The 27,289-nt window shown below is 50.1% G+C and overlaps 10 protein-coding genes across 10 annotated transcripts; 3 read left to right on the top strand and 7 right to left on the bottom strand.

The window, feature by feature from the left end:
* Positions 1-308: 308 nt before the first annotated feature.
* On the bottom strand, positions 309-2,740 carry BCR38DRAFT_479508 (efflux pump protein; the record flags this gene model as incomplete). Its single annotated transcript, XM_040863160.1, has 10 exons — positions 309-390; positions 438-697; positions 841-1,001; positions 1,108-1,617; positions 1,695-1,766; positions 1,845-1,868; positions 1,938-2,112; positions 2,204-2,255; positions 2,317-2,393; positions 2,483-2,740. 10 exons carry the CDS (start codon positions 2,738-2,740, stop codon positions 309-311), a joined length of 1,671 nt encoding a protein of 556 aa, XP_040720569.1.
* Positions 2,741-3,761: 1,021 nt separating this feature from the next.
* BCR38DRAFT_453643 (uncharacterized protein) lies at positions 3,762-4,425 on the bottom strand (the record flags this gene model as incomplete). Its single annotated transcript, XM_040861616.1, has 2 exons — positions 3,762-3,782; positions 3,847-4,425. The coding sequence occupies 2 exons, from the start codon at positions 4,423-4,425 to the stop codon at positions 3,762-3,764; spliced, it is 600 nt and encodes a 199-aa protein (XP_040720568.1).
* Positions 4,426-5,303: 878 nt separating this feature from the next.
* Positions 5,304-5,859, bottom strand: BCR38DRAFT_1956 (uncharacterized protein). Its single transcript, XM_040854046.1, has one exon. It carries the CDS (start codon positions 5,714-5,716, stop codon positions 5,429-5,431), a length of 288 nt encoding a protein of 95 aa, XP_040720567.1. The 5' UTR covers positions 5,717-5,859; the 3' UTR covers positions 5,304-5,428.
* A 2,742-nt stretch (positions 5,860-8,601) lies between these two features.
* On the top strand, positions 8,602-10,704 carry BCR38DRAFT_453642 (amino acid permease/ SLC12A domain-containing protein; the record flags this gene model as incomplete). The annotated part of the gene is made up of 5 exons (XM_040861615.1): positions 8,602-8,835; positions 8,917-9,393; positions 9,557-10,371; positions 10,425-10,574; positions 10,665-10,704. The coding sequence occupies 5 exons, from the start codon at positions 8,602-8,604 to the stop codon at positions 10,702-10,704; spliced, it is 1,716 nt and encodes a 571-aa protein (XP_040720566.1).
* Positions 10,705-12,426: 1,722 nt separating this feature from the next.
* Positions 12,427-13,956, bottom strand: BCR38DRAFT_453641 (uncharacterized protein; the record flags this gene model as incomplete). Its single annotated transcript, XM_040861614.1, has 1 exon — positions 12,427-13,956. One exon carries the CDS (start codon positions 13,954-13,956, stop codon positions 12,427-12,429), a length of 1,530 nt encoding a protein of 509 aa, XP_040720565.1.
* Positions 13,957-15,530: 1,574 nt separating this feature from the next.
* BCR38DRAFT_453639 (uncharacterized protein) lies at positions 15,531-17,132 on the bottom strand (the record flags this gene model as incomplete). Its single annotated transcript, XM_040861613.1, has 3 exons — positions 15,531-16,020; positions 16,143-16,611; positions 16,667-17,132. 3 exons carry the CDS (start codon positions 17,130-17,132, stop codon positions 15,531-15,533), a joined length of 1,425 nt encoding a protein of 474 aa, XP_040720564.1.
* A 373-nt stretch (positions 17,133-17,505) lies between these two features.
* On the bottom strand, positions 17,506-18,953 carry BCR38DRAFT_381124 (Ctr copper transporter family-domain-containing protein). Its single transcript, XM_040857409.1, has 2 exons — positions 18,527-18,953; positions 17,506-18,471 (listed from the first exon to the last, which is right to left on the bottom strand). The coding sequence occupies exons 1-2, from the start codon at positions 18,575-18,577 to the stop codon at positions 17,947-17,949; spliced, it is 576 nt and encodes a 191-aa protein (XP_040720563.1). The 5' UTR covers positions 18,578-18,953; the 3' UTR covers positions 17,506-17,946.
* Positions 18,954-19,573: 620 nt separating this feature from the next.
* Positions 19,574-21,544, top strand: BCR38DRAFT_453637 (ferric reductase like transmembrane component-domain-containing protein; the record flags this gene model as incomplete). Its single annotated transcript, XM_040861612.1, has 1 exon — positions 19,574-21,544. One exon carries the CDS (start codon positions 19,574-19,576, stop codon positions 21,542-21,544), a length of 1,971 nt encoding a protein of 656 aa, XP_040720562.1.
* Positions 21,545-22,557: 1,013 nt separating this feature from the next.
* Positions 22,558-24,202, bottom strand: BCR38DRAFT_462297 (cytochrome P450; the record flags this gene model as incomplete). Its single annotated transcript, XM_040862616.1, has 5 exons — positions 22,558-22,717; positions 22,794-22,969; positions 23,043-23,357; positions 23,423-23,974; positions 24,014-24,202. 5 exons carry the CDS (start codon positions 24,200-24,202, stop codon positions 22,558-22,560), a joined length of 1,392 nt encoding a protein of 463 aa, XP_040720561.1.
* A 283-nt stretch (positions 24,203-24,485) lies between these two features.
* On the top strand, positions 24,486-26,054 carry BCR38DRAFT_519465 (polyketide synthase dehydratase-domain-containing protein; the record flags this gene model as incomplete). Its single annotated transcript, XM_040865135.1, has 2 exons — positions 24,486-25,677; positions 25,755-26,054. 2 exons carry the CDS (start codon positions 24,486-24,488, stop codon positions 25,979-25,981), a joined length of 1,419 nt encoding a protein of 472 aa, XP_040720560.1. The 3' UTR covers positions 25,982-26,054.
* Between the last annotated feature and the right edge of the window lie 1,235 nt (positions 26,055-27,289).

The raw sequence follows: 27,289 nt of genomic DNA, 5'->3' as shown, positions 1-27,289 counted from the left end.
TTTTGGATGGATCGGTCGGAATCCAAGTACTAGGGGTTATATTGGTACTATGAAAGTGCGTGTGCCTGCCTGGGTCCCTCCACACCTTAGGTCACAACTACCCACAGTATCTACTGTAATAACACAATAATAATACTTGGATGGGCAATTGGGTAACTCTCAGGACAGGCGGATAAATAAGTGAGATACCGGAGAACTCAAGAATTCTACATTTTTCCTACTATCTCGCACGAACAGCAATACCATTACAAACCGCTCTATCCCCTTCCCCCTTATTTCAACAACCCCGACCACCTCAACTCACCCACTTACACACTCCCCTTCTCCCCATCCCGTTGTTTCTTCCCCCTAACATCCTTCCACCCCCCGCAAACCCAAAACTCACCACCGCTAAAGCACTCATCAAGTAAAACACCTTATCGACCCCATCCGCATACGTGCTCAACAGCCCCTCCAACTCGGGACTTCCAGGCGGCAGCAGTGCGCGCACACCTTCAGCGCTGCTCCCTGCTGCGAGGGCGGCTTGCGGAGGAACAGAGGGAGCCAGGCGCGGCAGGTCGGACAGAACGGTCTGGGCGAAGAGGGTGGTGGAGACGACGACGGCAATTGCGCTACCCAGGTTTTGGGCAAAGATGATGAAGGCCATGGAGGCGGGGAGTTGGGAAGGAGGGAGGGCGTTTTGGGTTGCTATTATAGGCTGGGACGTCGTTAGAAGTATTTAATTTTCTCGTTGTTCTGCTTATGATTGTGGTAATGTGTGTGTTGGACGAGGTAGTTTACAAACTACAAGAGAAAGGGGGGAAGGGTGTGTTGATTTGGATCCATCAAGAAGACACTTACAATCTGCATTCCGGTGCCGCGACCAGCGCCCATAAGGATTTGATAGCCTACCCATTTACCTGTCGAAGTATTCGGGGTGAGAGTAGACATGAGTCCGTTACCAATGGAGGTCAGACCACCGCTGAAGACAGCCAAGGGGAGGTAGTAGCCTAGTTTCGGTACTGCATGATGCTTCGTTAGTCTCTGTGTTTCCTTCTAACAGCCAACCCACGTAGAAATAAATAACGGGAGACCCATTTTGAGTTGGTGAGACGAGCCAATACTTACCCAATGCCCCAGACACCACAATAAGCAACAACTGCGACAGGATCCCCGGCAGTGTATACACCCCACTCATCGTCGGTCCAACCCCTTTGACGCCCTGGAAGTAAATGGGCAAGTACGTCGCCCCAGAAATATTGGTACTCATGAGAAACGACCCCATACCCACACTGCATGCCATGATAGGATTCCTCAGCATGGAACCGGGTATCATGGCGCGATCGCCCATACGTTTTTCCCAGAGCACGAAGACGATGGCAGTGGCTGCGGCGCCGCAGAATAGACCGATGACGACAGAGCTATTCCAGGGGCGCGCGCTGCCGCCGCCGAGTTGCAGGGCGAGGAGGAACATCACCGCTGCGTGGGCGAAGAGGGCGAAGCCGATGAGGTCGAGTTCCGGGAGCATTTTGGCGACCAGAGAGAGGGTTACGGGCGGTTTCATGCTTAAGTCGGGAATGTGGATTCGGAGGAGCAGTAAGGCTAATAGTCCACCTATGGGGAGGTTGATGTAGAAGCCTGATGGCGATGCATAGTTAGAGAAATTTGGACTTGTAGGGTGGGTGTGATGGTGCTAGGTAGAAAGTTAGACTTACACCAGCGCCAGGTCACGTACTCAGTTAGAGCACCTCCCACTAGGGGTCCGCATATGATGCCCATCTGTCCAACTGGTAACGTTCTGGGTGAGTGATATGCACTCTATGTGTTGCTTTAATTTCGCAAGACTCTATTAAAAGGCAACTTACTTCCCAGCAAAGTACCCGTATAGACTATGTGATCAGATCATGGTTAGTGTTGTCCTCCAGCTGAAGAAGCAACAGGTCGTCTTTCACACTCACCTGGCCGTTTCTCCAGAGGCACCGAGGCAGCAATCATGGTCATGGCCCCATTCATAAGACCGGAGCCGCCTAGACCTGCAATAGTCCGTCCGCCAATGAACATGGACGATGAGATGGCGAGACCACAAATCAAGGAGCCAAGCTCGAATATGAGAAAAAAGAACAAGAAATTCCACTGGTGGCTGTCATGTCAGACGTGTGCTGGGCTGTTATGGGCTTGATAGGCAGAAATAGGGAAGAGGACATTGGGCTGGACAAGGACGAACTTTGAGATTCAGACGGGAGTACAACTTTCCGGTGAGCGGTTGCAGCGCAGCACTAGATCCTTGATATCAGCTTGCTGCACATCAACCAAAAGTCATCTAGAGACTGGACTCACTTAGCCAGTTGATAAACACCTGAATACCATCCAACGTCAGGAAGAGAGTGAAATTCGCTCGTAATGCGGGGAATGGCCTGGTAATGTGCGAAGGATCACATTAGTTTGCACCGTACCGGGCGAGGGGTTGTGTATCAGGTGGTTCATAGGATTGTGAAGTCCTTACAGTGCTAATAATGGACAGATCCAGAAAAAGCAGAAAGCAGATCATCGACAGGCTGCCAACGACAAGCCACAATTTGAGGCCCGTGATGTACTCCGTGTCCTCCACCTCTGCCTCCCCCTCCTTCGCCGTGCTAACAGCCTCATCACCGGCCTCCAACTTCTGCGATGTTATTGATAGTGTTGCTGACGTGGATGGATCATCGTTACTCCGTTGCACAGCGTTCAGATCGAGGGATGGTTTGGCATGTGCGACGTCCATTCTAAGTTCAACAGAGAGCTTGGTTATATGCTGTAGACGGCAGGCAACAAAAGAAAGGGGCAAGTAGATAGACCGAACTTGCAAATGTCAAATTATCCACTATTGAGTAAGCAAGACATGTAGCAACTATGCATCACAGGTTTTGCTGATATACAAATTACGTTACGGCGGGATTCAGGGTTGAAATTCGAAACCCGAAATCCGCCCTGCCCATTACCGTGGTGAGCAGGGTACAATTTGCACTTGCGGATTTGATTATCGACTGGAAGGGGCAAGGTGGGTTCAATGGCGTGATTCAGAAGGCCAGGTTATGTCGAATTCCGACTATTCTGGCGTTGCTGCCTAGATTAAAAGTCGGGAAGTTGAGAGTACCAACGGTGTTGTGTGGCTTCCATCTGCCCAATTCCACCACCAACAGTAGTTGTTGCAAGATCACCATTAAAATATCGGAACACTCAGGTGTCCGCATATTGAACACACCGGTCATTTAATTGTGTCAACACATCAATGAATCAATCGAGGGTTACTTGTTCTTGTCCACTGTGATGAAATTTCCTCCAGTGCTTTTTTTTGGTGTTTTTGGCACAAGAGAAATGTATGTGAAGAAAGGTGGCGAATATCGCCTGCTCAATGAAATCCTACTTTAGTCATCATAATAATCAAAGATCCAATCATCGACTCTTAATCACTGCCACTACATACTGTGTGCCCCCCTACGACGGCGACCAATCCATATCATCCTCATCTACCTCCCCATCCGATACCAACCACGCATTTTCATCGCTATCATCGCTATCATCGCTTCCCTCATCGCCATCCGTGTCATCCATATCATGTTGAAAGGAACTGGTAATAATGTCGATGGCAGCCGCGTATTTGCCCATAGTCCGAGAAGTCGCGGCTTTCTTCTGCTTCTTCATGATCCTTGAACTACTCCGGCGGCGATTCACCTCCGCATTCGGTGCCTTCGTGTCTTTCTTCGTCGGCAAACTCCCTACACCTTGCTTCGCTTTGGTCTTGGTTAGGGACACCTTCTTCGACTCTGTGGCCGTCTGGCCTTTCTTCATCCTAAACTGCTCCTTCTCCTTTGCACCCTGTTTCTTCACCTCCGCTCCTTCCTTCTTCTGCTTCCCTACCCACTGACCCGCCACCTCATCCACCCTCCCAATCACTTTCTCCCTCGCCCTCTCCCTCGTCATCCCATTCTTCAGCAACCCATCATAGGCCGTCTCGCAATGTCTAATATGCGCCCTGACTCCCAAAATCGCCCTCTTCTCCAGCCCCAACGCCCCCGTCCTCCCGACTCGTCCGCTCCCCTTCCGCATCGCCGTCTGTACCACCTTCGGCACCGCCTCGCTCGGGATATTGGGGAACAGCCTCAGCACCTCTTCACAGAACTGAGTTTCCAGAGCGCCGTCTCGTTTTTTCACTGCATTCGCGCGGTCTTGCCGCGTGGCGGCTTCGGATTGCCGCACGGAGGTGTAGATGGTTTGGGGGACACGGATGCCAAGGGTTTTCTTTCTGCTGGAGGCGTCGACGACGGTGTAGACAGTGTGGTTGGCAGCTTGGGTGCGCCGGCGGCAGTGGCCAGTTATAAAGACATTGCCTTTGGGGACGAAGACGTAACCGTGGGGCATGCTCTGTCGTTCTTGGACTATGGGCTCGCTGGTTGGTGCGGGTGCCATGTCTCAAGATATGTGTGTCCCGTGTCAGGCTCGTTTGAATGAGTAGGTGAATGTTTGAATGAGTCAGCAAGTGCAGTAATTAATGTCTGCCTCGGTGTTGCATGTAAGACTCAAACTGAAATGAGGGTAGTCATGTGAAGGTGAGATTGATTCAGAGTGTCAAGTCCGGTGTCTTTTGGAGCACAAACATGCAATAGATTTTTCCGATAAAAAACCTATTGCAGCACCATTGACTATGCACTCTTTGTATGGATGAAAGACAGCATTACCAAGACATTATTTTTGGTGACGCTCTGAAAGTTGAAGACAAAGCCGACAACCGACTGCAATAACTCTTGGCTGTTCATTGACACTTGCCAGGCAAAGGCACGCCAGGAAAAAGACTGTGAGCCATCGGTTACGTAGTGTAAGGATGAACTGCCATCTCGTGTTTTTCTGGCTTGGCTAGAATGCGTCGTGATAGTTGGTATTGGGTTAATGCGATGAAGTTGGATTAAGGTGAGGGTCGGGGCTTGAAATGGTGGAAATGCCAGCGGGTCGGCCAATTGTCAATGGAGCCCCGATTAGTGGTAACACCAGGCAGACCAGCAATGGTGTGCAAGCTTCGGCGGTCGCGCAACGGTCGAACTCTCGCCGCAAGGCTTCAACGTTCGCAACTAGAAGCCGCGCAATTCCCAGGTGTGAGACAGAATTAACCAATACCATATTAACTCATCGCACCCGGGTTTGCTCAACCCCATCTCAACATTCTTAGCGCTTGCTCACAGCCGTGCCAGCATTCAACGATCTACGATCGGCGTTCAAGCTGACTGCCAATCAAACATCCTTCCCTAATCGCAGCATACCACTTGCCATTCAGTGCATAAATAATTGTGACAACTTCGACATTCGCATACTTCATAATGACAAATCACTCTTTAAAATTTCCTTCCTGCGTAACTTCTTCCTCAGCCCTGCCCGGTCTCCACAAGAGCCGCCCACACGTTGTGATTGTTCGTCATCCTCATAGATCTGAGTCGCGTTGTAATGTTCCTCGTGGCTTGTCCATCGATTGGTGGTCCGTGAAGCTTTGGTGATCGGTTGTATGATAGGGAAAGTTGTGCTGTGTGAAGAAGAAAAAAGCTTCTGCGGTGTAGTTGTTTTTTCTTGCTCTTCTGGTCACCACACGGCCGCTTATATATTTTTCAGTGTTGCTTTCCTTGCCGTTTTGGTCTTTTCCTTTTTCTTCGGTTCGGGCAGCTTTCGTTGGCAATTCGACTTTTTCGATGTTCTCGATTGGGAATGCCGGCATTGACAATACTTACTGATGGTAGAAATCGCTCATCATACGATGTAAGGCAAATGGATTGAAAATTTGTATAATAATTTGTGGTTGAACCAAGTCAAGGTTCCAAAGGCCGTGGGGTGAAAGTTTGCGAGGATGAAGTCTAAATGCTGATTAATTTGCTCGCGATGACGTCTTTGTCGTTGATTTGGCTACACTACGACAATCTGCTTTGCAGTGACAGTGCAAAGTCCGAAAGGTTCGATCAGTCTTTGCAGTGACAGTGCAAAGACCGATGGATGCGATCAGTACGATTTGTGATGAGTGTAGAATGCTTGCGATGACGTCTTTGTCGTTGATTTGGCTACACCACGACAATCTGCTTTGCAGTGACAGTGCAAAGTCCGAAAGGTTCGATCAATCTTTGCAGTGACAGTGCAAAGACCGATGGATGCGATCAGTACGATTTGTGATGAGTGTAGAATTCGATGGTTGCCAGGCCGGTTTACCTTGGTCCCCAGCAAAGCTTACTCAACCGAGTGACCTCGGGCAGGGCTTTGGTAGGGTAGGTTGCTTTTGTCGTCACCTTTGGATCGTTGGACAACCGCAACGATCGTCAGGGAAAAAATTAGTAGGTCCCTTGTCGAAGAAGAGATGCTACCATTGTTACACGCAAAGGTGGTCAAAGATTTGTGAGGTTGTAAAATGACATTCTATCTAGTCCTATGGAGCACGAAGGTTGGACTTAGTCCCGAAGGGCTAAGTCACGTGGTAACCTTGGTGGTCTTGGCAAAGCCCACCAAGGTTGCCTAACAGAAGTATTCAAGTAGGGTAACTGGGAATAGAGTCGTCAAGGCAGTTTGCCTCACCAATGGGTTAGATTGATGCTTAGATTGATCACTGAAGTAGAGACTGTCTATTTATGAAATGCCTGGGAGTCCTGTCCATTATATGCCCATCTCTCCTTCACTGATCCCCATTTGGATATGTTGGTTGTCCAACATATCCAACATATCCACCCCTGTAGGTCACGTGACCTGTCGGTCCTTTCCTTCCTCCGATGCGGGGTCCCGTGATCCTAGCGTCTGTATCCACCTGGCCTGCCGACGGGCCTGTAATGTTGGTTCAGGGCTAACGGTTCGTAACATGATCGTCCTCTTGAGATAATAACTTTAGGGTTATTACCGATCCCTTTACTAATCCCCTTCTCGTCTATATTATAGGTATTATCTGTTACGAACCGTTGGCCCTGAACCAACATTACAGGCCCGTTGGCAGGCCAGGTGGATACAGACGTTAGGATCACGGGACCCCGCATCGGATAAAGGAAAGGACCGACAGGTCACGTGAATTACCAGGGTGGATAGCTTGGATAGCTAACATATCCAACATATCCAAGTGGGGATCATCCATCGCACTGAACAGGAATGTTAGATGAAGACAGTCCCCTGTAACATAGATTCGACTAGCATAGACCATGCCGGCACTGCGCCCGGCACGTCTCACGTGATGAGACGTTAAATTTCAATCAATCAATCAATCAACCAAGTGGGGATCAGTGAAGGAGGGAATGGATATATAAAGGACAGAACTCCCAGGCATTTCATAGATAGACAGTCTCTACTTCAGTGATCAATCTAAGCATCAATCTAACCCATTGGTGAGGCAAACTGCCTTAACGACTCTATTCCCGATTATCCTACTTGAATACTTCAGTTACCCAAAGCACTCTACTCCATACGTCAAACCCCGATATTATTGCTTGAGGACTCCGCAGCAGGACTTACTTACTAGTGTCACGGTGAGCACAATTGAAGAGTCAAAACACTCTAATGCACTGTATTGACTTAACGATTCTCGACAAGGAAAGAAAGAGAAACTAAAACAGGCTGGCTCACATCTGAGGATCTTCAATCCCGCCTTCAGATGGCCAGTGCTCCTACGGGTCCACAGCTAGTGGGTTTCGTGGCATCGTGACACCGGCCGTCACAACTAGCACAAACCCTTACAGACTCTTTAGTGGTTTACGCAGCTAGACTATTAGAGGTTTCGTTACAAGTGTTTCCCTCTTATGCATGAAAGTTAGCATCAACCTGAGATAACCAGTCGGTAATACGAAGGTAGGGCTTACTAACACGTTACGGGCTTATTGGAAGCACTGCATGATCAAGGACGAAGACTGTGTTCATACGGTGGCAGGGGCCCCTGCCAGTCCGAAAATGTTTAGCCAGGAGCTCCGTAGATGGAGTCAATTTACGCCACCTTCGCCTATGAAAATACCTCTATGTCAAATCCGCCTCCACCTCCGCATCCGCCAAGATCCGGCGTGGAATCGACGCCGGTTCCCCCACCGTAGTCATGGACTTCAATACAATGCGCCAGCCAAGTTGTTGTCGCTGATAGGATATCATTGCTGTTCTTGTGTCCTGATCCGACATCTAGCCCGACAAATCCCGTCGGCACGATGGTTATCGGCAACACAACACAACAAGGCCCCACCGTTTGTTATCTTGCGTCGTGCAGCGTGGGCTATTTGAGACGACTACAGGGATATCCAGAACCGCCGCCTTGGGACCACCTTGGCGATGCAGCTTGGGGTTGGCACGTAATCTTGGCCAGCAAAACAGCTCATAATCAGTGTATGCCTCTCACTTTCTCTACTGGACTCTTCCACCACCGCGTTCTACCACGAATTGTCATTGTCGTCGACCTGACGTCAACTAGCTGGTCGCACAAACCAGAGATACATCACCTTCGCGGACACATCACATATCGCGCAAAGCTGGAGCACCATCTCATTGAAGTCGCGGTCGAGTTATTTTCACTTCTTAAGAAAATTCGCACCATTTCAGCCTCCGCCACTCGATCCATCGACCGTTGAGGCCCAAGGAACGATACGGGTAGATAACAGAATGGCTTCTACGGGCATTGACCATACCAGCTCAACAATGCCACCCCGTTACAGCGGTGACAACAGCGGCGACAGCAGCGCCGACAAGAATGGCCATGACCCGGAGAAGGATGCATTCACCCCAGGCCAGACGCATGTCCCGTCGTTGATGAACGGTGTTGTGCGGATTGACCAGACGCACCGCAAACTCAAAGCGCGGCATATTCAATTGATTGGCATCGGAGGTACCATCGGGGTGAGTCTCACTCGAGCGACGTCAAGCTATAGCTGGGACGAGAATCTCGGCCTGTTGAATACTAACTGTCGTTCCGAACAGACGGCCTTGTATGTTCAGCTTGGCAGAGGACTACTTCAAGGAGGCCCCGGCAGTCTTTTCCTGGCATTCTCGTTTTGGTGTACAGTCATCCTCTCAATAACCCTTTGTATGGCCGAGATGGTCACGTACCTCCCTATCTCATCGCCATTCATCCGATTCGCTGGGCGCTGGGTCGACGAAGCCTTCGGGTTCGCTGCCGGTTGGAACTTCTTCGTTTTCGAGGCCGTGCTTGTGCCATTCGAGATCACCGCCTGCAACCTCATTATTCACTTCTGGTCCGACGCCGTCCCTGCCGGTGGCATCATTGCCATCGTCATCGTCCTGTACGGTCTGATCAATGTATTGGCGGTCCAATGGTATGGTGAGAGCGAGTTTTGGGCCGCACTTGGCAAGGTCATACTTATCGTTGGCCTGATCATTTTCACCTTCATTGTTATGTTGGGCGGTAACCCGCAGCATGATCGATTTGGATTCAGGGTGAGTACTGATGAAGTCCTTCACACCCTTATGTGCCCCATCTTTGGAGCACGCCCCTGTGCTTGCGTTCTTACCAAATTCCTTCGTCCTTTGGATATGGATCGGAAATTATGTCCAGAACAGATGCTCTTCCAAAACATATTTGCTAAACCTTATCACGCAGTATTGGTACGCTCCGGGGGCATTCGCGGAATGGTATGAAACCGGCGATCTTGGTCGGTTCATGGGCTTCATGCAATGCTTGATCCAGGCCTCATTCACGATCGCGGGTCCGGACTATGTCTCTATGGCGGCTGGTGAGGCGGAGAATCCCCGCGAAGTCATGCCACGCGCGTTCAATGCCGTGTTTTACCGTCTGACGTCGTTTTTCATGCTTGGATCTCTCTGTGTTGGTATTTTGGTACCCTACAATGACCAGACCATGGCGGACGCGTTTGCCAATGCTGAACCTGGCGCTGCTGCCTCGCCATATGTCATCGCAATGGGGCGCCTGGGAATTCCTGTTCTGCCGCATCTTGTCAACGCTATGGTCTTGACGGCAGCTTTCAGCGCCGGCAACTCCTATGTCTATTGCGCATCCCGGTCCTTGTTCGGTCTCGCACTCGAAGGGAAGGCACCCAAGTTCCTCACTAAGTGTCTCAAGAACGGTGTTCCCATCTACTCTGTCATGGTCGTTCTTATCATTGCGTTGCTATCGTTTCTGCAAGTCAGCGCGAACGCCGCGACAGTGCTCAACTGGTTCGTCAGTCTGGTGACGGCCTCGCAACTCATCAACTTCAGCATCATATGCATTACGTACATCTGCTTCTACCGGGCGCTGGAGGCTCAGGGTATCGACCGGAAATCGTTGCCGTACAGGGGTTTCCTGCAGCCATATACCGCCTATTACGGGCTAACTGCATGCTTCATCATGACATTTGTCGGAGGCTACACCGTGTTTCTGCCCGGGAAGTGGGACATTCCAAGTTTCTTGTTCTCGTAAGTACTAGATGGTATCAATACCCTTGCGATGCAGCACTGACAATAGTTAGATACATGATGATAATCGTTTTCCCGATCCTCTTCCTCGGGTGGAAAATTATCCACAAGACCAAGTTCCACAAGCCAGCTGGAGCAGACCTCCATCAGAATCTGCTGGAGATTGAGGAGTACCAGAGGACATATGTTGCCATACCAGCAAAGTGAGTTGACAAACTTCCCTCACAACACCTACCTTATGCCCACGACATTCCACTAGTGTTACGGAAGGGCACCATGCTAACGATAGATAGGAGCCGCTTCGAGAGAATCCTCGACTTGATTTTCAGTTAAATGAAAGGGCGTGGATGCAGGATCGTGTGCCATACGAGCTGATACAACTTGGCTTTGCGCAAGAGCCTTCTAACTCCGCTCCCCTCGGTATCATGGAGGCTCCTGGAGTATTGCAGGTCATAATTCAATGCTATATCTCGTATGATACCACTTTATTATTGATCGTCGCAGGCACTGGCGTCAACTGCGCTATGATCAACAAAAGCGGTGATATCTACTCAGCAATATGACTATAGTTTCTTAGCAACTCATTACAATGATAAGTTAGAGTTATCAGCACTATACACATATGGCTTCACCTCTTTATCAGCGTCACTTTCATGCGTTGGCCGGCGGCAGCGTGACCCAGGTCGGATCATTACCATCTGTTGCCTTAGCTCCATCCATGCCCTTATTCGTCGCGAGTTGACAGTGGCGACAATAATGGTCCGTCATGGGATCGACACCTTGGACGTGAGATGTACTTTCGTATCTGAAGGACATTACCCGGACATTCCAAGGTTACGAAGGGATGGTGCATCCGGCATGAAGTTATGTGCCTCTGTTGGTGTGAGAATTCTCCGCAGTCAAACCCAAAGCGGGTATTAGGATTTTCCCTCCTTGATTCTAAGGTGTAATATATGCGTTGGTCCTGGGAGGACAGATTCCCATAACATCGGTATCATTAAAGAAAGTGGCACCTTGATATTCTTACCATCGGTTCCAACCTAATTCTTAACATGCCCCGTACGTACGAAGCTTCTAGCCAAAGGTTTTCGGATTGGAAGGAGTACCTGCCACCGTATGAATAAAGTCCTAGCCCTTGATCATACAGTGTTTCCAATAGCCCGTGAAGTTTTAGTAAGCCCTGCCTTCCTACTGCGGATTTGGCTTAGTTCTAGTACATTTTTAGTGTAAATCTCAGGTTAATACTAACTTTTAGTCTTAATGAGAAACACACCGCGAGCTGGGAAAGCGAATCGTAATACAATATAGAGAACGTAAGCTCTTTAATGTACGCTACTAATTACTTAATAAATATAATATATTCTAGCCCTCAAGGATCTTATAGTTCTAACAAAGGTGCCAACTAATTTTACTAGTATTAGGTACCGCTAACAGCTGAACTCCTACTAAGCCCCGGTATGATCAGAAGACATTGTGACAAGGCTTCTGTCAGTCCGGCCAGTCCGAAAACCTTTGGCCAGAAGCTCCGTACTGCCTAGCTTGATGACTTACTACCGGGTTTACGTACTTTGCCGCGGTTGTGAACGTCGCCACAGCCGAATACGTTCCCCCATCCAAGCGCATGTTGAGCGTATGTTGGTAAAGGTTGATTGATCATGCGGAGCCATTGGTGGTCAGTTCCGCTGCGCCGACTCTGCAGCGATATCGAACTGCCAGCCAATACGAGGTGCTATAAGAACGCGCTGCTGGCGGTGACCATAACGTCATTGCGACCGACGGAAACAGAATGGCGTTGCCGCCAGGAATCCCACCTTGTTCAATCTTAGGGCAAACATCCCACGCTGGGCATTGCTTGGAAGACGATAACCCAAGTGCCTTGCTATTCCATCTGAATGCACCTACATAATTTTCATGGCCGGCGGGCCATGAACGCAGCATTTGTTCCGTCGAGTTTCGCTGGGTTCGCGTGTCGTCTCTCCAATTCACACAACTTAATGCTCATGATGGCCAGTGAGGCGCGCACTGGCAATGGTTCAAAGCTCAACACGTCATCTTTTACTCCTGCGCCGAATCGAAAACGGTGGTGAGCCTGCCCTTCAAAACCTCGGCAACATTATCGCTTACGACTTTCGCAAAGTCCGCCGAGTGAAACATGATGCCGAGCTCTTGACTGGTGAACCAGCTAGGCCTGTCCATGTTGCCAGACCCAAGAACTGTGAATTGTCCGTCGACGATGGTCAGCTTCAAATGAGAGTGAACGGGCTCCTCGGAGATGTCATGGCGGCGATTATCGGTATCCGCATGGAAGTACGAGACCTTTAGCCTGCCGAAATTTGGCCTTTGATGAGCTTCCAGGTCGATCACAGGATCGGACTCCCTCGCATCGCTGCTCTCTCTCTGGACTGCCCGGTCGCCTTGCGCATGCATCAGCTTCTTGTACCGTCGGATAAGGGATCGCAGACAGATAGAGGTTGTCGTTCCAGCAGTGACTAGTTGTTCCAGCAACATCATCCCTTTGCTAGTCACGACAGTGACGTCGACCCCCCTTTTTACGGCGTCCAAGATTGAATCGAGGACTGCAGCTGTGGTTAAGTTTGGAGTCTGGATGCAAATGGTGTGCTGGGCCATCTCGAACAGGCGGAGCATGGCTATATTGAGCGGTGTAGAGGGCGGCGTGGGTGAGCTCGGCCAAGGAAATGGACGGAATCTTGGGTTGCGATGGTGCGATGACGGTAGCAGCAGAGTGGGTACTGCCGTGCCAGGCGTGGTTGCAAATCGACTGGCTGGACTTTGAATCCGGGCCAGTCCAAGCGGAGATAGCATAGAGGAGTGGGTATCCAAGCCACCCGTGAGATCATAATTACTTCTGGCGTCCCAGTCCGGTTCACCAAGCTTCCTGTCCCATACACTTTGGTAGAATCTCACCAGGCCCGGCACTACGTCGCCGGTGACCTCGACGCAGCCCTCTAACCAAGGTTCCCAGCTAACATTGCAGCTAGGCAACCATGCTCTTTTGCGGTCGACGATAAGGAATTTCGGGTGCATGACGCTGAAAGGCAAGAAGAATAGGCTCTTTACCTGGAGCTCGATTGCTCCGGCCTCCAGAATGCCTCTACTTGGCAATCCAAGCTGGGTGGGCCATGTAGAAGGAGGGTACACGTATCCATCTTTGGACGATGTGTGAAACAATTTCTGCCAAAGTGATCTTGAGGAAAAGCAGATGCGAATGCGGAGGGGAGGGACATCATCTGCGTCCGGCCCACCTGCCGCAGCTGTCTGGATGAGCTGCTTTCGCTGTTCGGCCAGCTGCTCGAGAGTGTCCCTCAATGCGGTAAGTGTGCTGGAAAAGGCCCAGAAACATGTCACCAGTGTAACCTCGTGTTGGGCTTCAAAAATTGCCGGAAGAAGAGAGTTTGTGTAGATAGAGGCGCCTGTGCCAAGTTGAAAGGATCGTGGCTGGGAAGTCGCAATCAAACATTCTGCATTGCGAGGTTGGTAGTAATCCGGAAATTCCTTGGGTTGCTCACTGCTTGCCTTATGAACAGACTGTTTCCAGGGCTCGACGAAGGAAGAAAGGGAATCCATGCGGTAGAATGAATGTTTTATGGCGATCTGGGGAGGCAATGTCGTGTTTTGAATGTCATGACGGAGCTCACAGATGACATGATGAGGTTGCACTGGCAGTTAGTCATGTACACAGCCACAGTGGCGCTAGGTCAAGGATCTCAATTTCGAGTTTGAGGGACTGCGAAGAACCTGAACAACATTGTCAGACAGAGAGACAGAGAGGGGATTTCTTGTTTTCTGGCCTGTACTCACAGCACGGACCCGTAATAAGCTGCTTGGTTGATTCAGGCGTCAAAACTTAGGTGCTTAGGTATTACGAATGCTGCTCAAGTCTGCGCTCTTAGACCTTCATAACCAATCCAATAAATATCTGGGCGAATATGAACTCAATATCGATATATTGTCTTTTCTTTTTCTTCGATTATAAATTTTGCGTCTTCTCGAATGCCGTAATAATCGTACTTATGAAAGGGCGAAGAATATAAAATAAGACGAGTAAGAGAGCCTGAGTGTAACTACTTCCTAGAATTGTCAGCAGCACCATGGCAGTGCAGGAACAGAATTTGCAGCCTCTGTAGTTTCATTGATCGTTTGAGTGTTGATATACGTAGATTGTTCGAATGTCGTTGAATTGCTTCTGGGGTAGGCTCCTAATATCCAGTCCCAGCACCCAACCAGCTTGAAAATCAAAGAACCCCTCTCTCTCTGGTCTTTTTGCCCTCTTCGTCTTTGCTTCTCTGTGCTAATTTTCTCTGCTGTTGTCCTCTGTACCTCTTGTTATCAAGAGTGCGTCCTTTTACATCCTTACATCCCTCCAGAAACAGACTTGTGACATATTTTCATTCGAAAATATGATTCACAAAAACTGCCTACGTCAGTAGTCATGATGAAAGCTGGGTGCGTATTGTACCAAACAGGAGCACACAAGGAACTCAGGGTTGCGGTTGGTGATCCCATTCTCGCCCCGACGTTTGACCAAGACACACGTTATAGATCCCAGTGTAATCTCGATGCGGTTGTAGCTTTACAGTCTCCATTTTGCCAAAACGTGCTCTGAAACAGACTTAAAAATTGTGGAATAGACTCGAGGAGTACTTATTGGTCTTCGGGGTGAAGAACTGATCCCCTTTCTGTGGACTCCGGGATGCTATTGTATGTTGATCCAAACCGACACATCCCAGCATCGGGCCTGCACAGCATATGCCCTTGCTACTGGCAGCTAATTACAGGATACCATGCTTCTGTATTGCCAACAGTTGGCATGGGCATAACTACAGGTACATACAGATACTTTGAGGAGCCGGGCATCTTGGGGGTTACTTCAGTGGCTTTACGACGTAGAGGGTAATTATATCGAATCTTGTAGATGTTTTGTTTCTGGTATCTGTCTTCTTTGGGATGTATCCTAAGCTACAGCACTTCGAAGCATATGAATTTGCAACTTGGAACGATCATGAGTGAAATCAAAATTCCATGCCCTGAAGTTAAGACATATCTTAAACTTGCAAGCCCCAGTCCTAAAAGAGAGGGCGGACTGATGATATCCACTCTCAATTTACCGGTATTCCAACACCCTGCCTCGCCCGTCCTCATCAAGCCAAGACAGGACAAACCGGCATCCCTTCTTCCTTCTTGTTCCACCCCGGAAAATACGGATGCTCCTCCAGCGTGCCCACCTCCCAATCCCTTGGCACAACCCCATCCTCTTCCTGTTTCCTAGCCCAGCTCTCCAGCGCCTCAACCGCAATCTTCTCGACGTGTTCCTCCATCTTATAAGTGATCAAATCGCGACTCGTACGAGTGATAATGGTGTGCATCAATCTCGGCACGTAAGGCTCGTCCTTCAGTTGCGTGAAGGGCGTAAACACGGCCTTGAAGTTGAAGATGATGGAGCCTGAGATGGGAAGCCGACGGAGCGTCTGCCAGTCGCAGCGTAGCTGCAGGTCGTTCACGGTGCAAGAGGAGGGGTCGTGGGCGAAGGCGCTGCGCGGATGGGTTTCTGGGCAGAAGAAGGCTTCCCAGTCTTCGATACCCCAAGAGCAGCGCTGGCCGGGCCTGTCGACGGGGAGTTTGGTGAACCAGCTGAGGGCGTGTTAGTCAATATTTATATCAATACGTGAGACATCCTCGCCGGTGCAGGGGAGGCAAAGAGGAAGGAGAGAGAGAGGCGTAAGGAAAGGACATGAAGACGTGATACGACTTACCGATCGACAGAAAACGCCATCTTCTCCTCCCACTGTGGCACGTTATCATGAATCCGCCTCAGCACCTTGTTCTTATGCAATCCAATGTTCCAGCCCACCGAACTACATATCATCGCGCTACGCAAATAGTACAGTCCATCCTCCTCATTTCGGCACATGACGGCAAAGTCCTCGGGCACATTGTTAAACAACACCTGAAGCGGGTGCATGGACGGAATCTCGGTAACGGTGTCAAGCAACCGGTTGCGCAAGACCGTGTTGTTTTGCTCGAGCTGGAAGTAGTGCGGGTATCGGATGCACAAAAATTGCACCACCATTTCCATGAGCTCGCGGCTGGCGAGCTCGGAACCGGGACACCAGAAGAGAACCTTTTCGCCGTGTTCCTCGAGGAGGGCAAGGCGCTGTTTCATGCGGCGGTGGTAGTTGTGTTCTAGTTCTAGCCAGTAGTCTGTTTCGAGCTTCATGAGGGCTGTGTTGTTGGTTAGATGTCTGATTCACAAGGAGGAAATGGGATGGCCTCTTACCCATGGTCTGGTGATACGTCCACCGTAACGGCCGAAACGGCCGGAACGTTGCCTTGGAGATGTCGAATGAATGGCTCGGTTGGGGGTGCGCCACGCCGCTGAGCACCGAATAGTCCGGAAAGCGGCCCATAGCCTTGATTTCCTGGGTGGAGAACCCCGTTGGCGTATACTGGTCCGGCTTATCCAGATCTTGCACCTTAGTCGTAGTGAGCTGCTTCCTCCGCAGCTCATGCGGAGGGATAACATTCTGCTTTGTGGCGATCTTGGAGCTGGGGAGGAGCCTGGCCAGGGTGTGGCGCCGGGAGGGCGGGAATACGATGGAACTCGGGAAGGGGTCTGGTTTCTCATTTACAGGGACCGGGATGGGCCTGCGTCGTGTGAGAAGCTTGCTGGTTAGAAAGAATCCGAGCCCAAGGACCAGTGCGACAGCGGATAGGGCCAATAATGGCGGGTTTGAAAGGCCCATCGGCCAGAAGTCTTGGCTTCTCGTCATTCTGAAGCCCTACTCGATTGCTATGAGTGTCTCGGATGATAATTTGTTATTTGTTGTGGAAAAAGTCCTTTTATACGAAGCCAAAGGAGTCGTAGGAGGGGGCGTCTATAGACGATCCCCCGTTATCTTCCCCGAACATGTTATCTCCAGATCTGGGCCAGTAGCCGGCTAGAGCTCCGCAACCAGGCCGGAAGCTACGCCAGTGGCCTTTGGCATACAGAATTTACAGCTCCCGCAGGACTAGTCCAGCCCGGCATCGAACGAGCGGGATGCATTTCCCCAAAAGGGAAAAAGTACCCATATTTGATGCGTGGGGTCGATCAAATCGTGTCATTGGCTTATCTGTGGCTGGTAAGCAACATTCCTTTGGTCGAGATTCGTATGATAAAAACTCGAGATGAATCCTATAGAAGAAAGAGAATGATAACTTCCTGGTATTAGACAATAGCTGACGGCAAGCTTACTACCATTCAACATTGTTGGGGTCAATGGGATGCGCGATGGCATACATACCCGATCATATACTCGTCCAAGAACCTTGGCTTGCGCATGGTGGAGTGCACGTCTCCTGTGTGTTCACCTCGTCAATTTACGATAGCATTTGATGAATGGAATTTAATTGGCAATCACGCCAGTATCGATGGTGCTATGCATCGACAGGATCAAGCCTCGAGAGGGTCAATCTTGATCAAACAGTAGCTGCGCCCCAAAAATGGCACGCTGCAATCCGAAACTCCTTACGCCCCTATTTGGGTATCTTTAAGCCATCCTTCTTCACCACCTGCGCTCAACCACAACACACCGACGGCTCCTCGATACCAGTTGGCTCTTCACTTTCACTTGCCGTCCCCACAACGACCTTGTGCACCATCCAATCGCAGAGGAACTTGCCGATGCCCGCGCCGATGATGATGCTGATGATGATGTAGCCGTTGAAATACATGGCCAGTAACATGACAACGTACGCCAAGCCGAAGGTGACGGCGTGGATTACGGAGCGGATGAGCTGTTGTAGTGGTGTGGCGCGGAAGACGACGACTTGGGGCCTGGGGGCAGGTGGGGGCGGACGGGTGTCTCCGCAGCCGTTCCCGCTACTGGTGGTGTCTTTGGGTGCCGACGCCTGGACCTCCACTTGACGTTGGAATTGGCGCAAGATGTGAGCGTCGAACTCCTTGCCGACGCGCCGAAGTAACTCGAGGATGACCACGAGGAGCATGATGCCGATGCAAGTGGCGGCGAACATGCCGTTGTTGGTGATGTGCCATGACGTGGAGAGAAAGCATGCGTCGATTGTGTACCAATTCCAAAGCATCTGTGGCGCATGTCAGTGATTGGTCGTAATTCGTCGCGTCTAAAGAAATACGTACGGTGATCTTGCAATCACTGGTGCTATTTGAGCTCATATCCATGTCGTCCATGTTGGCCAAAGACTGCTTTCCGGTGATTCGCGAAGTTGAAATTTACGCGCTCTTGAGATTTGAAAAATATGGTTCGACTTTGGCAGTTCAGTAAGTGAGAATAGTGCGAGGGTTTCGCTCGCCTCGCAGCCTTTTACGACAGGAAGAGAAATGAGCAGATGGTCGGGTCGACAGCTTGGGAAGAGCACAATAGAGCAGAATATCGCTAACCGCCAAGTATAGATTCTCGATTCTCGAATGATGTTCATACGGAATTCAATCAAAAGGTTGGCAACGGCAAACGGGGCAGCGGACAACATATACGAAACGAGGGGAGCGTGGAGCTGAGACCCAGTCCACTCTGAACATTACAGTGTCAACTTTCGGGAAGTACTGGACCCATGGCGCAAGTGATGGAGGTTTTAGTGAGAGGTGGTGGAGTATCCGAACTTTTGGGCCAACGACGTTGAGCCATCCAACGGCCGACAGTCACCGTAGCAGCAACACCCAGGTGTCCAAGTGGAGAGATCTGGTAGCGCTAAGCACCCCTGAAAAACGTGCTCAATTGCCCTCAAGGCGGGCAGCAATACCCACGGGATGGAGCCTGTTTAGGCCTGTGCAACCTTGGCGTCGAACTTTACACTGCGTTATGGTGCAGCCGCGGTGGAAAGGTGAGCAGGTTTCGGTCAAACTGCCAAATTTGCAGCGGCGATAGAACAACTTTGCATTGCTAATGCGTTCGTGGTGATGCGGGGGGCCTGGCTCGAGGAAGAGACAATCCCAGAGGTATGGATAAAGTCAAAATGGGCCTTCCCAGCGCTTCATATAACCGTCCGTCGCTCGCCGCGTCGTGCAGGCCTAGCAGATCGACTAGAGACGCAGTCGCAAACCTTCAACCTCTCCCCTCCGACTCTCGACGTCTCTGTCGACCTCGCTGTCGCGCGCCTGCTGCCGTTGGTCTCCCAACCTCTCGCCAACTTATCTTCAGCTGAGGCGAAATCGCGACCATCCTAAGCCATGGCGACCATGGATCAGCCGTTGGCTGCCCGCCACATCCAGAACTATACCGAGGCATCGAGTCTAGAGCCGCATTGGGGTTACGTCTCGCGCGCGGTTCCATGTACCAACGATGCCGGATCCTGTGCCTACTTGGATCTCGTCTACGGGTCCCATGACCGAGGCATGCTTTACTCCGGGATCCTATGGTGCACGTTAGGCGGTGTACTCTTTCTTTGGGCGCTTGGCCGCCGACTCTGGCCATCACGACGGGCCGATGAAATCGTCAACGTCGACACCGAGCGCGAGTTGGCGGCCAAGAGCAGTTCCTCCCGTCTGAGGAGGTCTTTGGCCTGCTACGGACGCTCATATCTCCTCCCGGACTCGGTGCGGTCTGTTTTTGGCAGAACAACCCGCCTCCAAGTGCTGGTTCTGGCGGTCCTTTCAGGATATCTGTTGATATGGAGTTTTGTTGGCATCACATATAAAACCTGGATAACTCCTGTCAAGAGCTCCCCCGGTCTGTACAACACCCGAACGAGCATCGGTCCATGGTCAGACCGAGTCGGAATCCTCGCCTACGCCCTCACCCCTTTATCCATTTTGCTATCCAGCCGAGAGTCGATTCTCTCTTTGCTGACTGGAGTTCCTTATCAAAGCTTCAACTTCCTCCACCGATGGCTCGGATACATCATCTTTGCTCAGGGGTCCCTCCACACCATGTCGTGGTGCATCGTCGAGATCAAGCTGTACAACCCTCAGCCCACCACCGCCGTGGAATGGATCACCCAAACCTACATGATCTGGGGACTTGTCGCCATGACCTTGCTCCTCCTCCTTTTCGTCCTGAGCATGCCGTTCGCCATTCGGTTGACGGGATACGAATTCTTCCGCAAGGCTCACTACGTGTTAGCCATGCTCTACATTGGCGCGTGTTGGGGACATTGGGAACAACTCAAATGCTTTTTGCTGCCAGGGCTGCTCATTTGGTTTCTGGACCGAGGCGTTAGGTATGCCAGGTCGGCCATGCTCCACTATGGGTTTTTGCCTGATGGCTCCGTCGGATTCAAGGCGGCACATGCGAATCTCACTCACTTTGCCGATGCGGAACACGGTGATGTCGTCCGCATGGACTTCTCACACTCGCAAGATGCTTGGAAAATTGGACAGCACTTCTATATCTGCTTCGCTGAGTGCAGCATCTGGCAGTCCCACCCGTTCACGCCACTTAACCTGCCAGTTGTCAAGGGCGGCGTTGTTGCCCACTCATACATTTTCAGGGCCAAGAAAGGCGAGACGAAGAAAGTCGCAGAGTTGGCATTGAAAAAGTTGTCAGAAAATAAATCCGCGACGACACCTTTGATTCTCTCCGGTTCGTACGGCGAGTCCATCGCAGAAAACCTGACACCACACGTCAATGTACTCTGTGTGGCCGGCGGTACGGGCATCACCTACGTACTCCCGGTACTGCTTAGCCTTGTCCAACAGCCGGCCATGACTGATCGCAAAATCGAGCTGATCTGGGCAATCCGCAAAAGAGCCGACATGGGATGGGTGGAGCAAGAACTCAACATCATCCGGCAGGCGGCCAAAACACACGAGGTCCCCATCCACATTTTCGTCACCCGCGAGCAGAGCTCAGCATCGTTACTCGATGACAGCAAGACAAGCGAGAAGGACGCAAACGTCAAGGAAACCGGCTCAGGTTCCTCTTCATCGTCTTCGTTGAATGGGGCCCTGTCCAGCTCTTCATTGGAGGTGAAGCGCATCGGTGGCCGAGAATCGGGCACGCATCCAGACCTACAGAAAATGGTGGGTCGGTTTGTCGAGAACACCGTCAGGGGTCCCACGACAGTGTATGCGAGCGGACCGGGAGGCATGATTAGCGACTTGAGAGCAATTGTTGCAAGTTGTAACTCGGGGGCGAAAGTATGGAAGGGTAATGAGAGGTTTGATGTTCGATTAACGTACGATGATAGGTTGGAGTGGTAAAGCCCGCCGGCAGCTTTTGCCATTTATAACGCAAGATACCACTTTATTTTATGATATCCCATCGCTGTTTACAGTTATGACTGTCTACGCACACTTTGTTCTTCGAATCGTCCGGGAATGCCGATAGACACTTGTGGGCATTTCCATTTCAAAGCACTCGTCAGTGCGTAACATGATCAAGGTCCCAGCAAACAAATCAAAGTAGCAATAAGGAATGATTTATTTGATCTGATTCGATTCGAAAAGAACGTTACCATCAGTATCAGATCGTATTGCTGGACTTGAGTTCGACCTGCAGAGTGACGTGAATGTCGCGTATGAAAATGCGTACACTAAGGTTACGCCCTGCAGAGCAACCAAGTAAACAGACCATATCATATGAGCAGTCTGCCTCGCTGTGGCAACCATGACATGTTGCTATACGTATGTTTGTGGAAACGCCGTACTCTAGCACACTAAGCATATGAGGTCAGCATTCGTCCGATCGTAGACCGCATGCCTTCATAAATTTGTTATTTAATAACGTGATACAAAGAAAGGGGTCACTCTAGATGGTCACTATGGGATACCACATTGCAAACTTCCATATGTCCTCTCTAGACGGAGCCTGGTTTCGTCGAGGCCTTTCCCCGCCATTAGCTGGAGGGGAATCATTGCCGCAAGGTTCATCTCGAACGTCTCGACCGAATACCCCCTGAAGGCATGCAGAGACCCTTGACGAGGAACCATGATATCTTAACTCATGCTAGCTTAAATTCAGAAGATGGATCTTGCAAGCACATGTGATAGTGGATGAAGAGGGTAAGGGTGATTTTCATTGATCATAATGTTGCTCTGTACTATCGATTAAGTCCCGATACGCGGTGTTCATTAGACACCTAAACATATTCACCAGCCACATGTAAGGAAGAAGCGATATTTGAAGTAATTATATTGGAAGAACGAGGGCAAGATGGAGTAAATCAATAAGCAATCACCATCTGGATTCTATAATACGTGCAAATAACGTTGTTCTACCTTTTCTTCGGCTTTAAAACTAAACATAAAGGAGTTGTCTCCCAAATAAGCCACGACCGGAGACTTGTAGTCCAGTCGCGGCAATCCGGTTTGATCTCGAAGTTAAAATTCCACAGCAGTCTTGCCAGAATGTAGCGCATTTCCGCATATGCGAGGCTGTGTAATTCCAGTCAGCTAGTTCTTTGGAAGCTTTGTAATTTCTGCTCATGCGTGTGTGGACAACCGGGCTTACTTCATGGCCAGGCAGACTCGAGGCCCATAAGAAAAAGGATGAAAGGCTTCTCTACGATCATTGGAAAACGGCGAGTTTTCTGAATTGTCCATCCATCGTTCTGGGATGAACTGGTCTGCGTGCTTGAAATTGTGCTCACTGCGATACATGACTCGATGGGGGACCCCTAAGACGGTCTGAGGATGTTGCGGTCAGCTAGCTCTGTTCAGATACTTCACAGAGTGTAACTGAAATTCTAATAGTACGTACGTTTCCAGGGACGAAATCCCCCATGACTCGGTTGCCTCCGGGCGGTGTGACGCGCCATAGAGAATTTGGCCCAGGAGGATGGTGTCGCATACTTTCCTCGATGACTGCCATGAGGTATGGAAGTTTTGCGGCACTGTGCAAATTAATATCCTCTTCGCTCGTGAAGGCATCGGCGAGTTCCTTCGAGATCTTGGCTTTAACCTCAGGGTACGTCCCGATATAGTAAAGCTCTACCGTGCTGGTCATGCAGGTCGTTTCAGATCCAGCAAGCGTGAGCAAGCCGGTATTGCGGTACAGCTCTTCATCTTTCATATACTGGAAAGAAGAACGGTAAGACTTTTCAATACCAAACGAGTTATTTCCTCGGGTTAGGTACATACTATATTTCCCCTCTTCTTTCGCATCAACTGTACAAAATCCCATTGCTCGGGCTCGTCCCGAGCCAAGCGCTGGTCGATGTAGCCACGCATGTTTGTCTCAAAACGCCTTGCGTTTCTCCAAAGCCTCCATATATCCAGAAGAGGGAGAAATATGGCGAAGAAAGGGATCCGGAAAGACAGAACGAGCTTATGACTCAACTTAATATCATCAAAGGCCCAGGCTAGCCACGGGTGTAGTCTAGACTCTCGCAAGCAGCCGAATGTTTCTCCAAAGGTCATATCCGCGATAATGTCGAAGGTGCAAAAGGAGAGCCACTCCAATATGATGTCTAGCTTTGTCTCGCCCCCGCCGTCTCGGGTTCTTTCCGCGAAGCGATCCATGAGCAGGTCGACATTCCGTTTGACGAGTGGCTCTTGATCATACATGGATATGGCGGTAAAACCGGGCCCCAGAAGCTTTCGCATCCCGTCGTGGTCTTGCTCTTCGGCTCCCACAATCTCTTTGCGTCTAGGACTCAGATACCACGTCGGCTTAGGGATCTCCTTCCGGCCCTTGGACCGACCGTATACGTCATCTCAGGCCTCCGGAACATCGTAAGATAGCTCGTTCGGCCCAATCCGGATGACATGGCCATATTGACGATGCAGGTCTAAGATGGTGTGATGCCAGTCGCCGCTCATGAACTTGAAACCCCAAGGTATTGAGGAAGCTGCCCAAAGTTTGGGGCCAGGGTACTTCCGCAAGGGATGGAAGTAGACATTGTAAAGAGGTCGTAGCATAACTGTGTACACGAGGGCCTGCGTGGGCAACTTAGCACATCCAGTCCATCACACTAGGTCAATATCATCTGGCAGGACGTGCAAGCCCGACAAGATGGGAAAGCATCGGTCGTACATCCCACGAATCGCCAAAAATTGGTCGGAACTCGAGTGGCTTTAAGGACACTCTGTCCAAAACCAGCTCGTATTCCCCGCGGGTGGCTACGTATCCACAGCCCTCGAGGTAACACGTGCACTGGGAGACAAGTACAAGAAGAGCATTCGTCTCATCGAGATCGATGGCATGCACATCCACCAAGCTATCAGTTTCAGAGGCGATGCGGGCGTTGAGGTGTTGATCGAGGCAACGCACATCCAGGAAACTTTACCGGACCATGTAATAGCGAGATTCACCTACTCGGCTGCTCTTGGCGGAGACAACCCCGAGCTGACACTTGTGTCTGAAGGCTTGCTGAAGATCTCCTTCGGAGAGCCTTCGACGAGCTTGTTTCCAGAGCGTCAAGAGACGCCAATAGACATGGTACCCGTCGAACATAGTCGTCTGTACAACCACATGGACAGCCTTGGGTACAATTTCACTGGCCCGTTCCGCTCCTTGATGGACAACAAGCGGAAGCTTGGCAGGGCAGCTTGTGTCACACAGAGAGCCAACGCATCTGACCGCGATGCAGTGCTGGTTCATGCCGTTGATCTTGATGCCATGTTCCAGGCCATCAGTCTTGCATACAGCTACCCGGGAGATGGCCGGCTGCGGAATCTGCACCTGCCCACGACCATTTCCAAAATTCGCGTGAACCAGGCTGTTTTTGAGTCTGCCGAGGACCGCGACACCATGGTTATGGATTCGATATTGAATCCTGAGAACACCGAAAAACCCGGGTCCAGATTCACGGGGAACACTGATGTGTACCTTACTGGCTGTTCGAATGCTGCCGTTCAGGTAGACCAGGTGATTTTCAAGGTTCTCAGAGGGGATGCGAATGATGACCGTAAGATATTTTGTACGATGGATTACGTGCTCAGTGCACCCGATGGTCATGTCGCCGCGAGTGATATTCAGATCACTGATGACGAGATGAATCTTCTATGGGCACTCAGTCGGATAGTTCATTTCTACACAAAGACATTCGACGAAATGGTACCGGCCGACTCACCCGCGAGGCTCGAATCTCTATTACGCCACTACCTCAGATTTTGTCGACATGTAGATACTCTGTTTGAGCAAGGCAAGTTGAGCTTCAATCTCATGCGTGATGTGAGGAAGCCATTCAGCTTGGACGGTCACATGGTGCCGCCTGGTGCCATGTTACACGTGCCCACGCTAGTAGCCCATTACGACGAAGATGCCTGGGGGGTGAAGGGACATGCCGCTTCTGAGTTCTGGGGTTACCGTCATATCAGGTACACTTATGAGAAGAAGTTCGAGGTCTCTGGTGTGAACACAAAGCCGAAAGGCCAGTTATCTCTATCGGGACGTACGGGGTCACATTTTCCATACGGGACATTTTCTTCCCCGTACCGTCAGGGCCGAGTTAACTTTTATCTCGTATAGGTGGCGGGACACACATTTGTCCGGGGCGCTTCTATGCAAAGAAGCAGATTATGTTGACAATTGCGAGCTTCGTTTCGGAATTTGACATGGAATTTGTCCGATGGACAAAATTTGATGGATCGAATTCTGATCGAGCGCCGAAAAACGAGACGGCCGCCTGTGGTACTGGAGGTATGCCCCCAGACCGTGACACGGAGATCAAAATCAAAAGGAGATTAAAGGATTAAGAATGATTATTGTTGACGCATCAAAAGTGAGATTGCCAAGTTTCAAATTAAATGAGGGTTTGTTTATACTAGTAAGAAAATAAGCTTAAAAATACATTGAATTAAGAAAATAAAATATCATCTATCAGTCTCCTTACTGAATATCAAAAGGAAGTGCAAAAGAGGGTAGATCCATGAAATTATGGAGCTACGGCCGTCTATGGCTCAAAGTCGAGACCAAGGGCCATCAGCTTTGCCCACTACACGTAATACAAGCTTGTATAGCTACCATACTATAGAGGCGAAACTAAGCCCGTGGCTAAACAGGACATCAGAGTTCGTATTTAGGGTCAATACCTGGAGGGTCTATGGCGTTGCACTATCTCTCGAGTTTCGAGTAGTTATTCAGCGGTCTCAAAGTCCAATATTCCGGTTGTTTGATCAATTACTAGACGCATGCCTTATTTTGGCGATCGATGACTCGAATCTCATCGGACATGGCAAAGCACAGGTGGAAATATGGTCGAAGACACACAACAAAATGATCGACGCTGCCTGGGATAAAGAGAGGTCTATGAGCTCGATTCCAAGGCTAGTATAAGGAATCGAGGAAGCAATCGTAGCTGAGAGAGCAAGCGGCAATGATCCAGACGAGAAGGGAAATAACTTGCTCACTATCAGTGTTCCAACCATGCAGGAATTCAGTACCTAAACTGAACCATCTGAAAGGAGATGTCTTATCTTACTAGCCTAATATGCGATTATTTCGACTTCTTTGCTTCACAAATAAAAAGGCTTCTTCACTTGGCGAATATTTCGCAGGTTGATCTGATGGCACCAGCGCATATGTAAAGGGAGTGCTCTCTAGATAGAGACATAGGACACAGCCCAATAATGGCGATGTCATATATATACATCAGTCTACTTGGATTCGATGGCAATTAGAGCGAGACGTCGAATATTTCCCAAATCTTCGCGCAGTTCGAGGCGCCATTGAGCCAGTAGCCGATGTGAGCATGGCCTACTATGAAACTGAAATTTCTGCTTACGTAGCCCAAACTAGCAGAAAGTAATTCCGGACTTGATTATTCCAGATAAAAGCGTTACTAATTGATTATTTTGGAATCTTTCAGGTCTACGGCTGGTGATTATCAATAGATCGCTGTCTAAACTGAAGGACCACTTCCGCACTGGTCGGCCAGAACTGATTGGTTCTAGAGAACTCTCGCCAATAGCTTGAGAGCTTGCGGTTGGCTTGCCCGAAGGGCTTCAGTTTCTGGTTGACCAGGGATGCTATATTGGATTGGTCTTTCAACATATCTGCTATCT

The sequence above is a fragment of the Pseudomassariella vexata genome (assembly GCF_002105095.1).
Source record: "Pseudomassariella vexata strain CBS 129021 chromosome Unknown BCR38scaffold_1, whole genome shotgun sequence".
Classification (NCBI taxonomy): Eukaryota; Fungi; Ascomycota; class Sordariomycetes; order Amphisphaeriales; family Pseudomassariaceae; genus Pseudomassariella; species Pseudomassariella vexata.
This window is presented reverse-complemented; position numbering and strand designations above follow the sequence as displayed.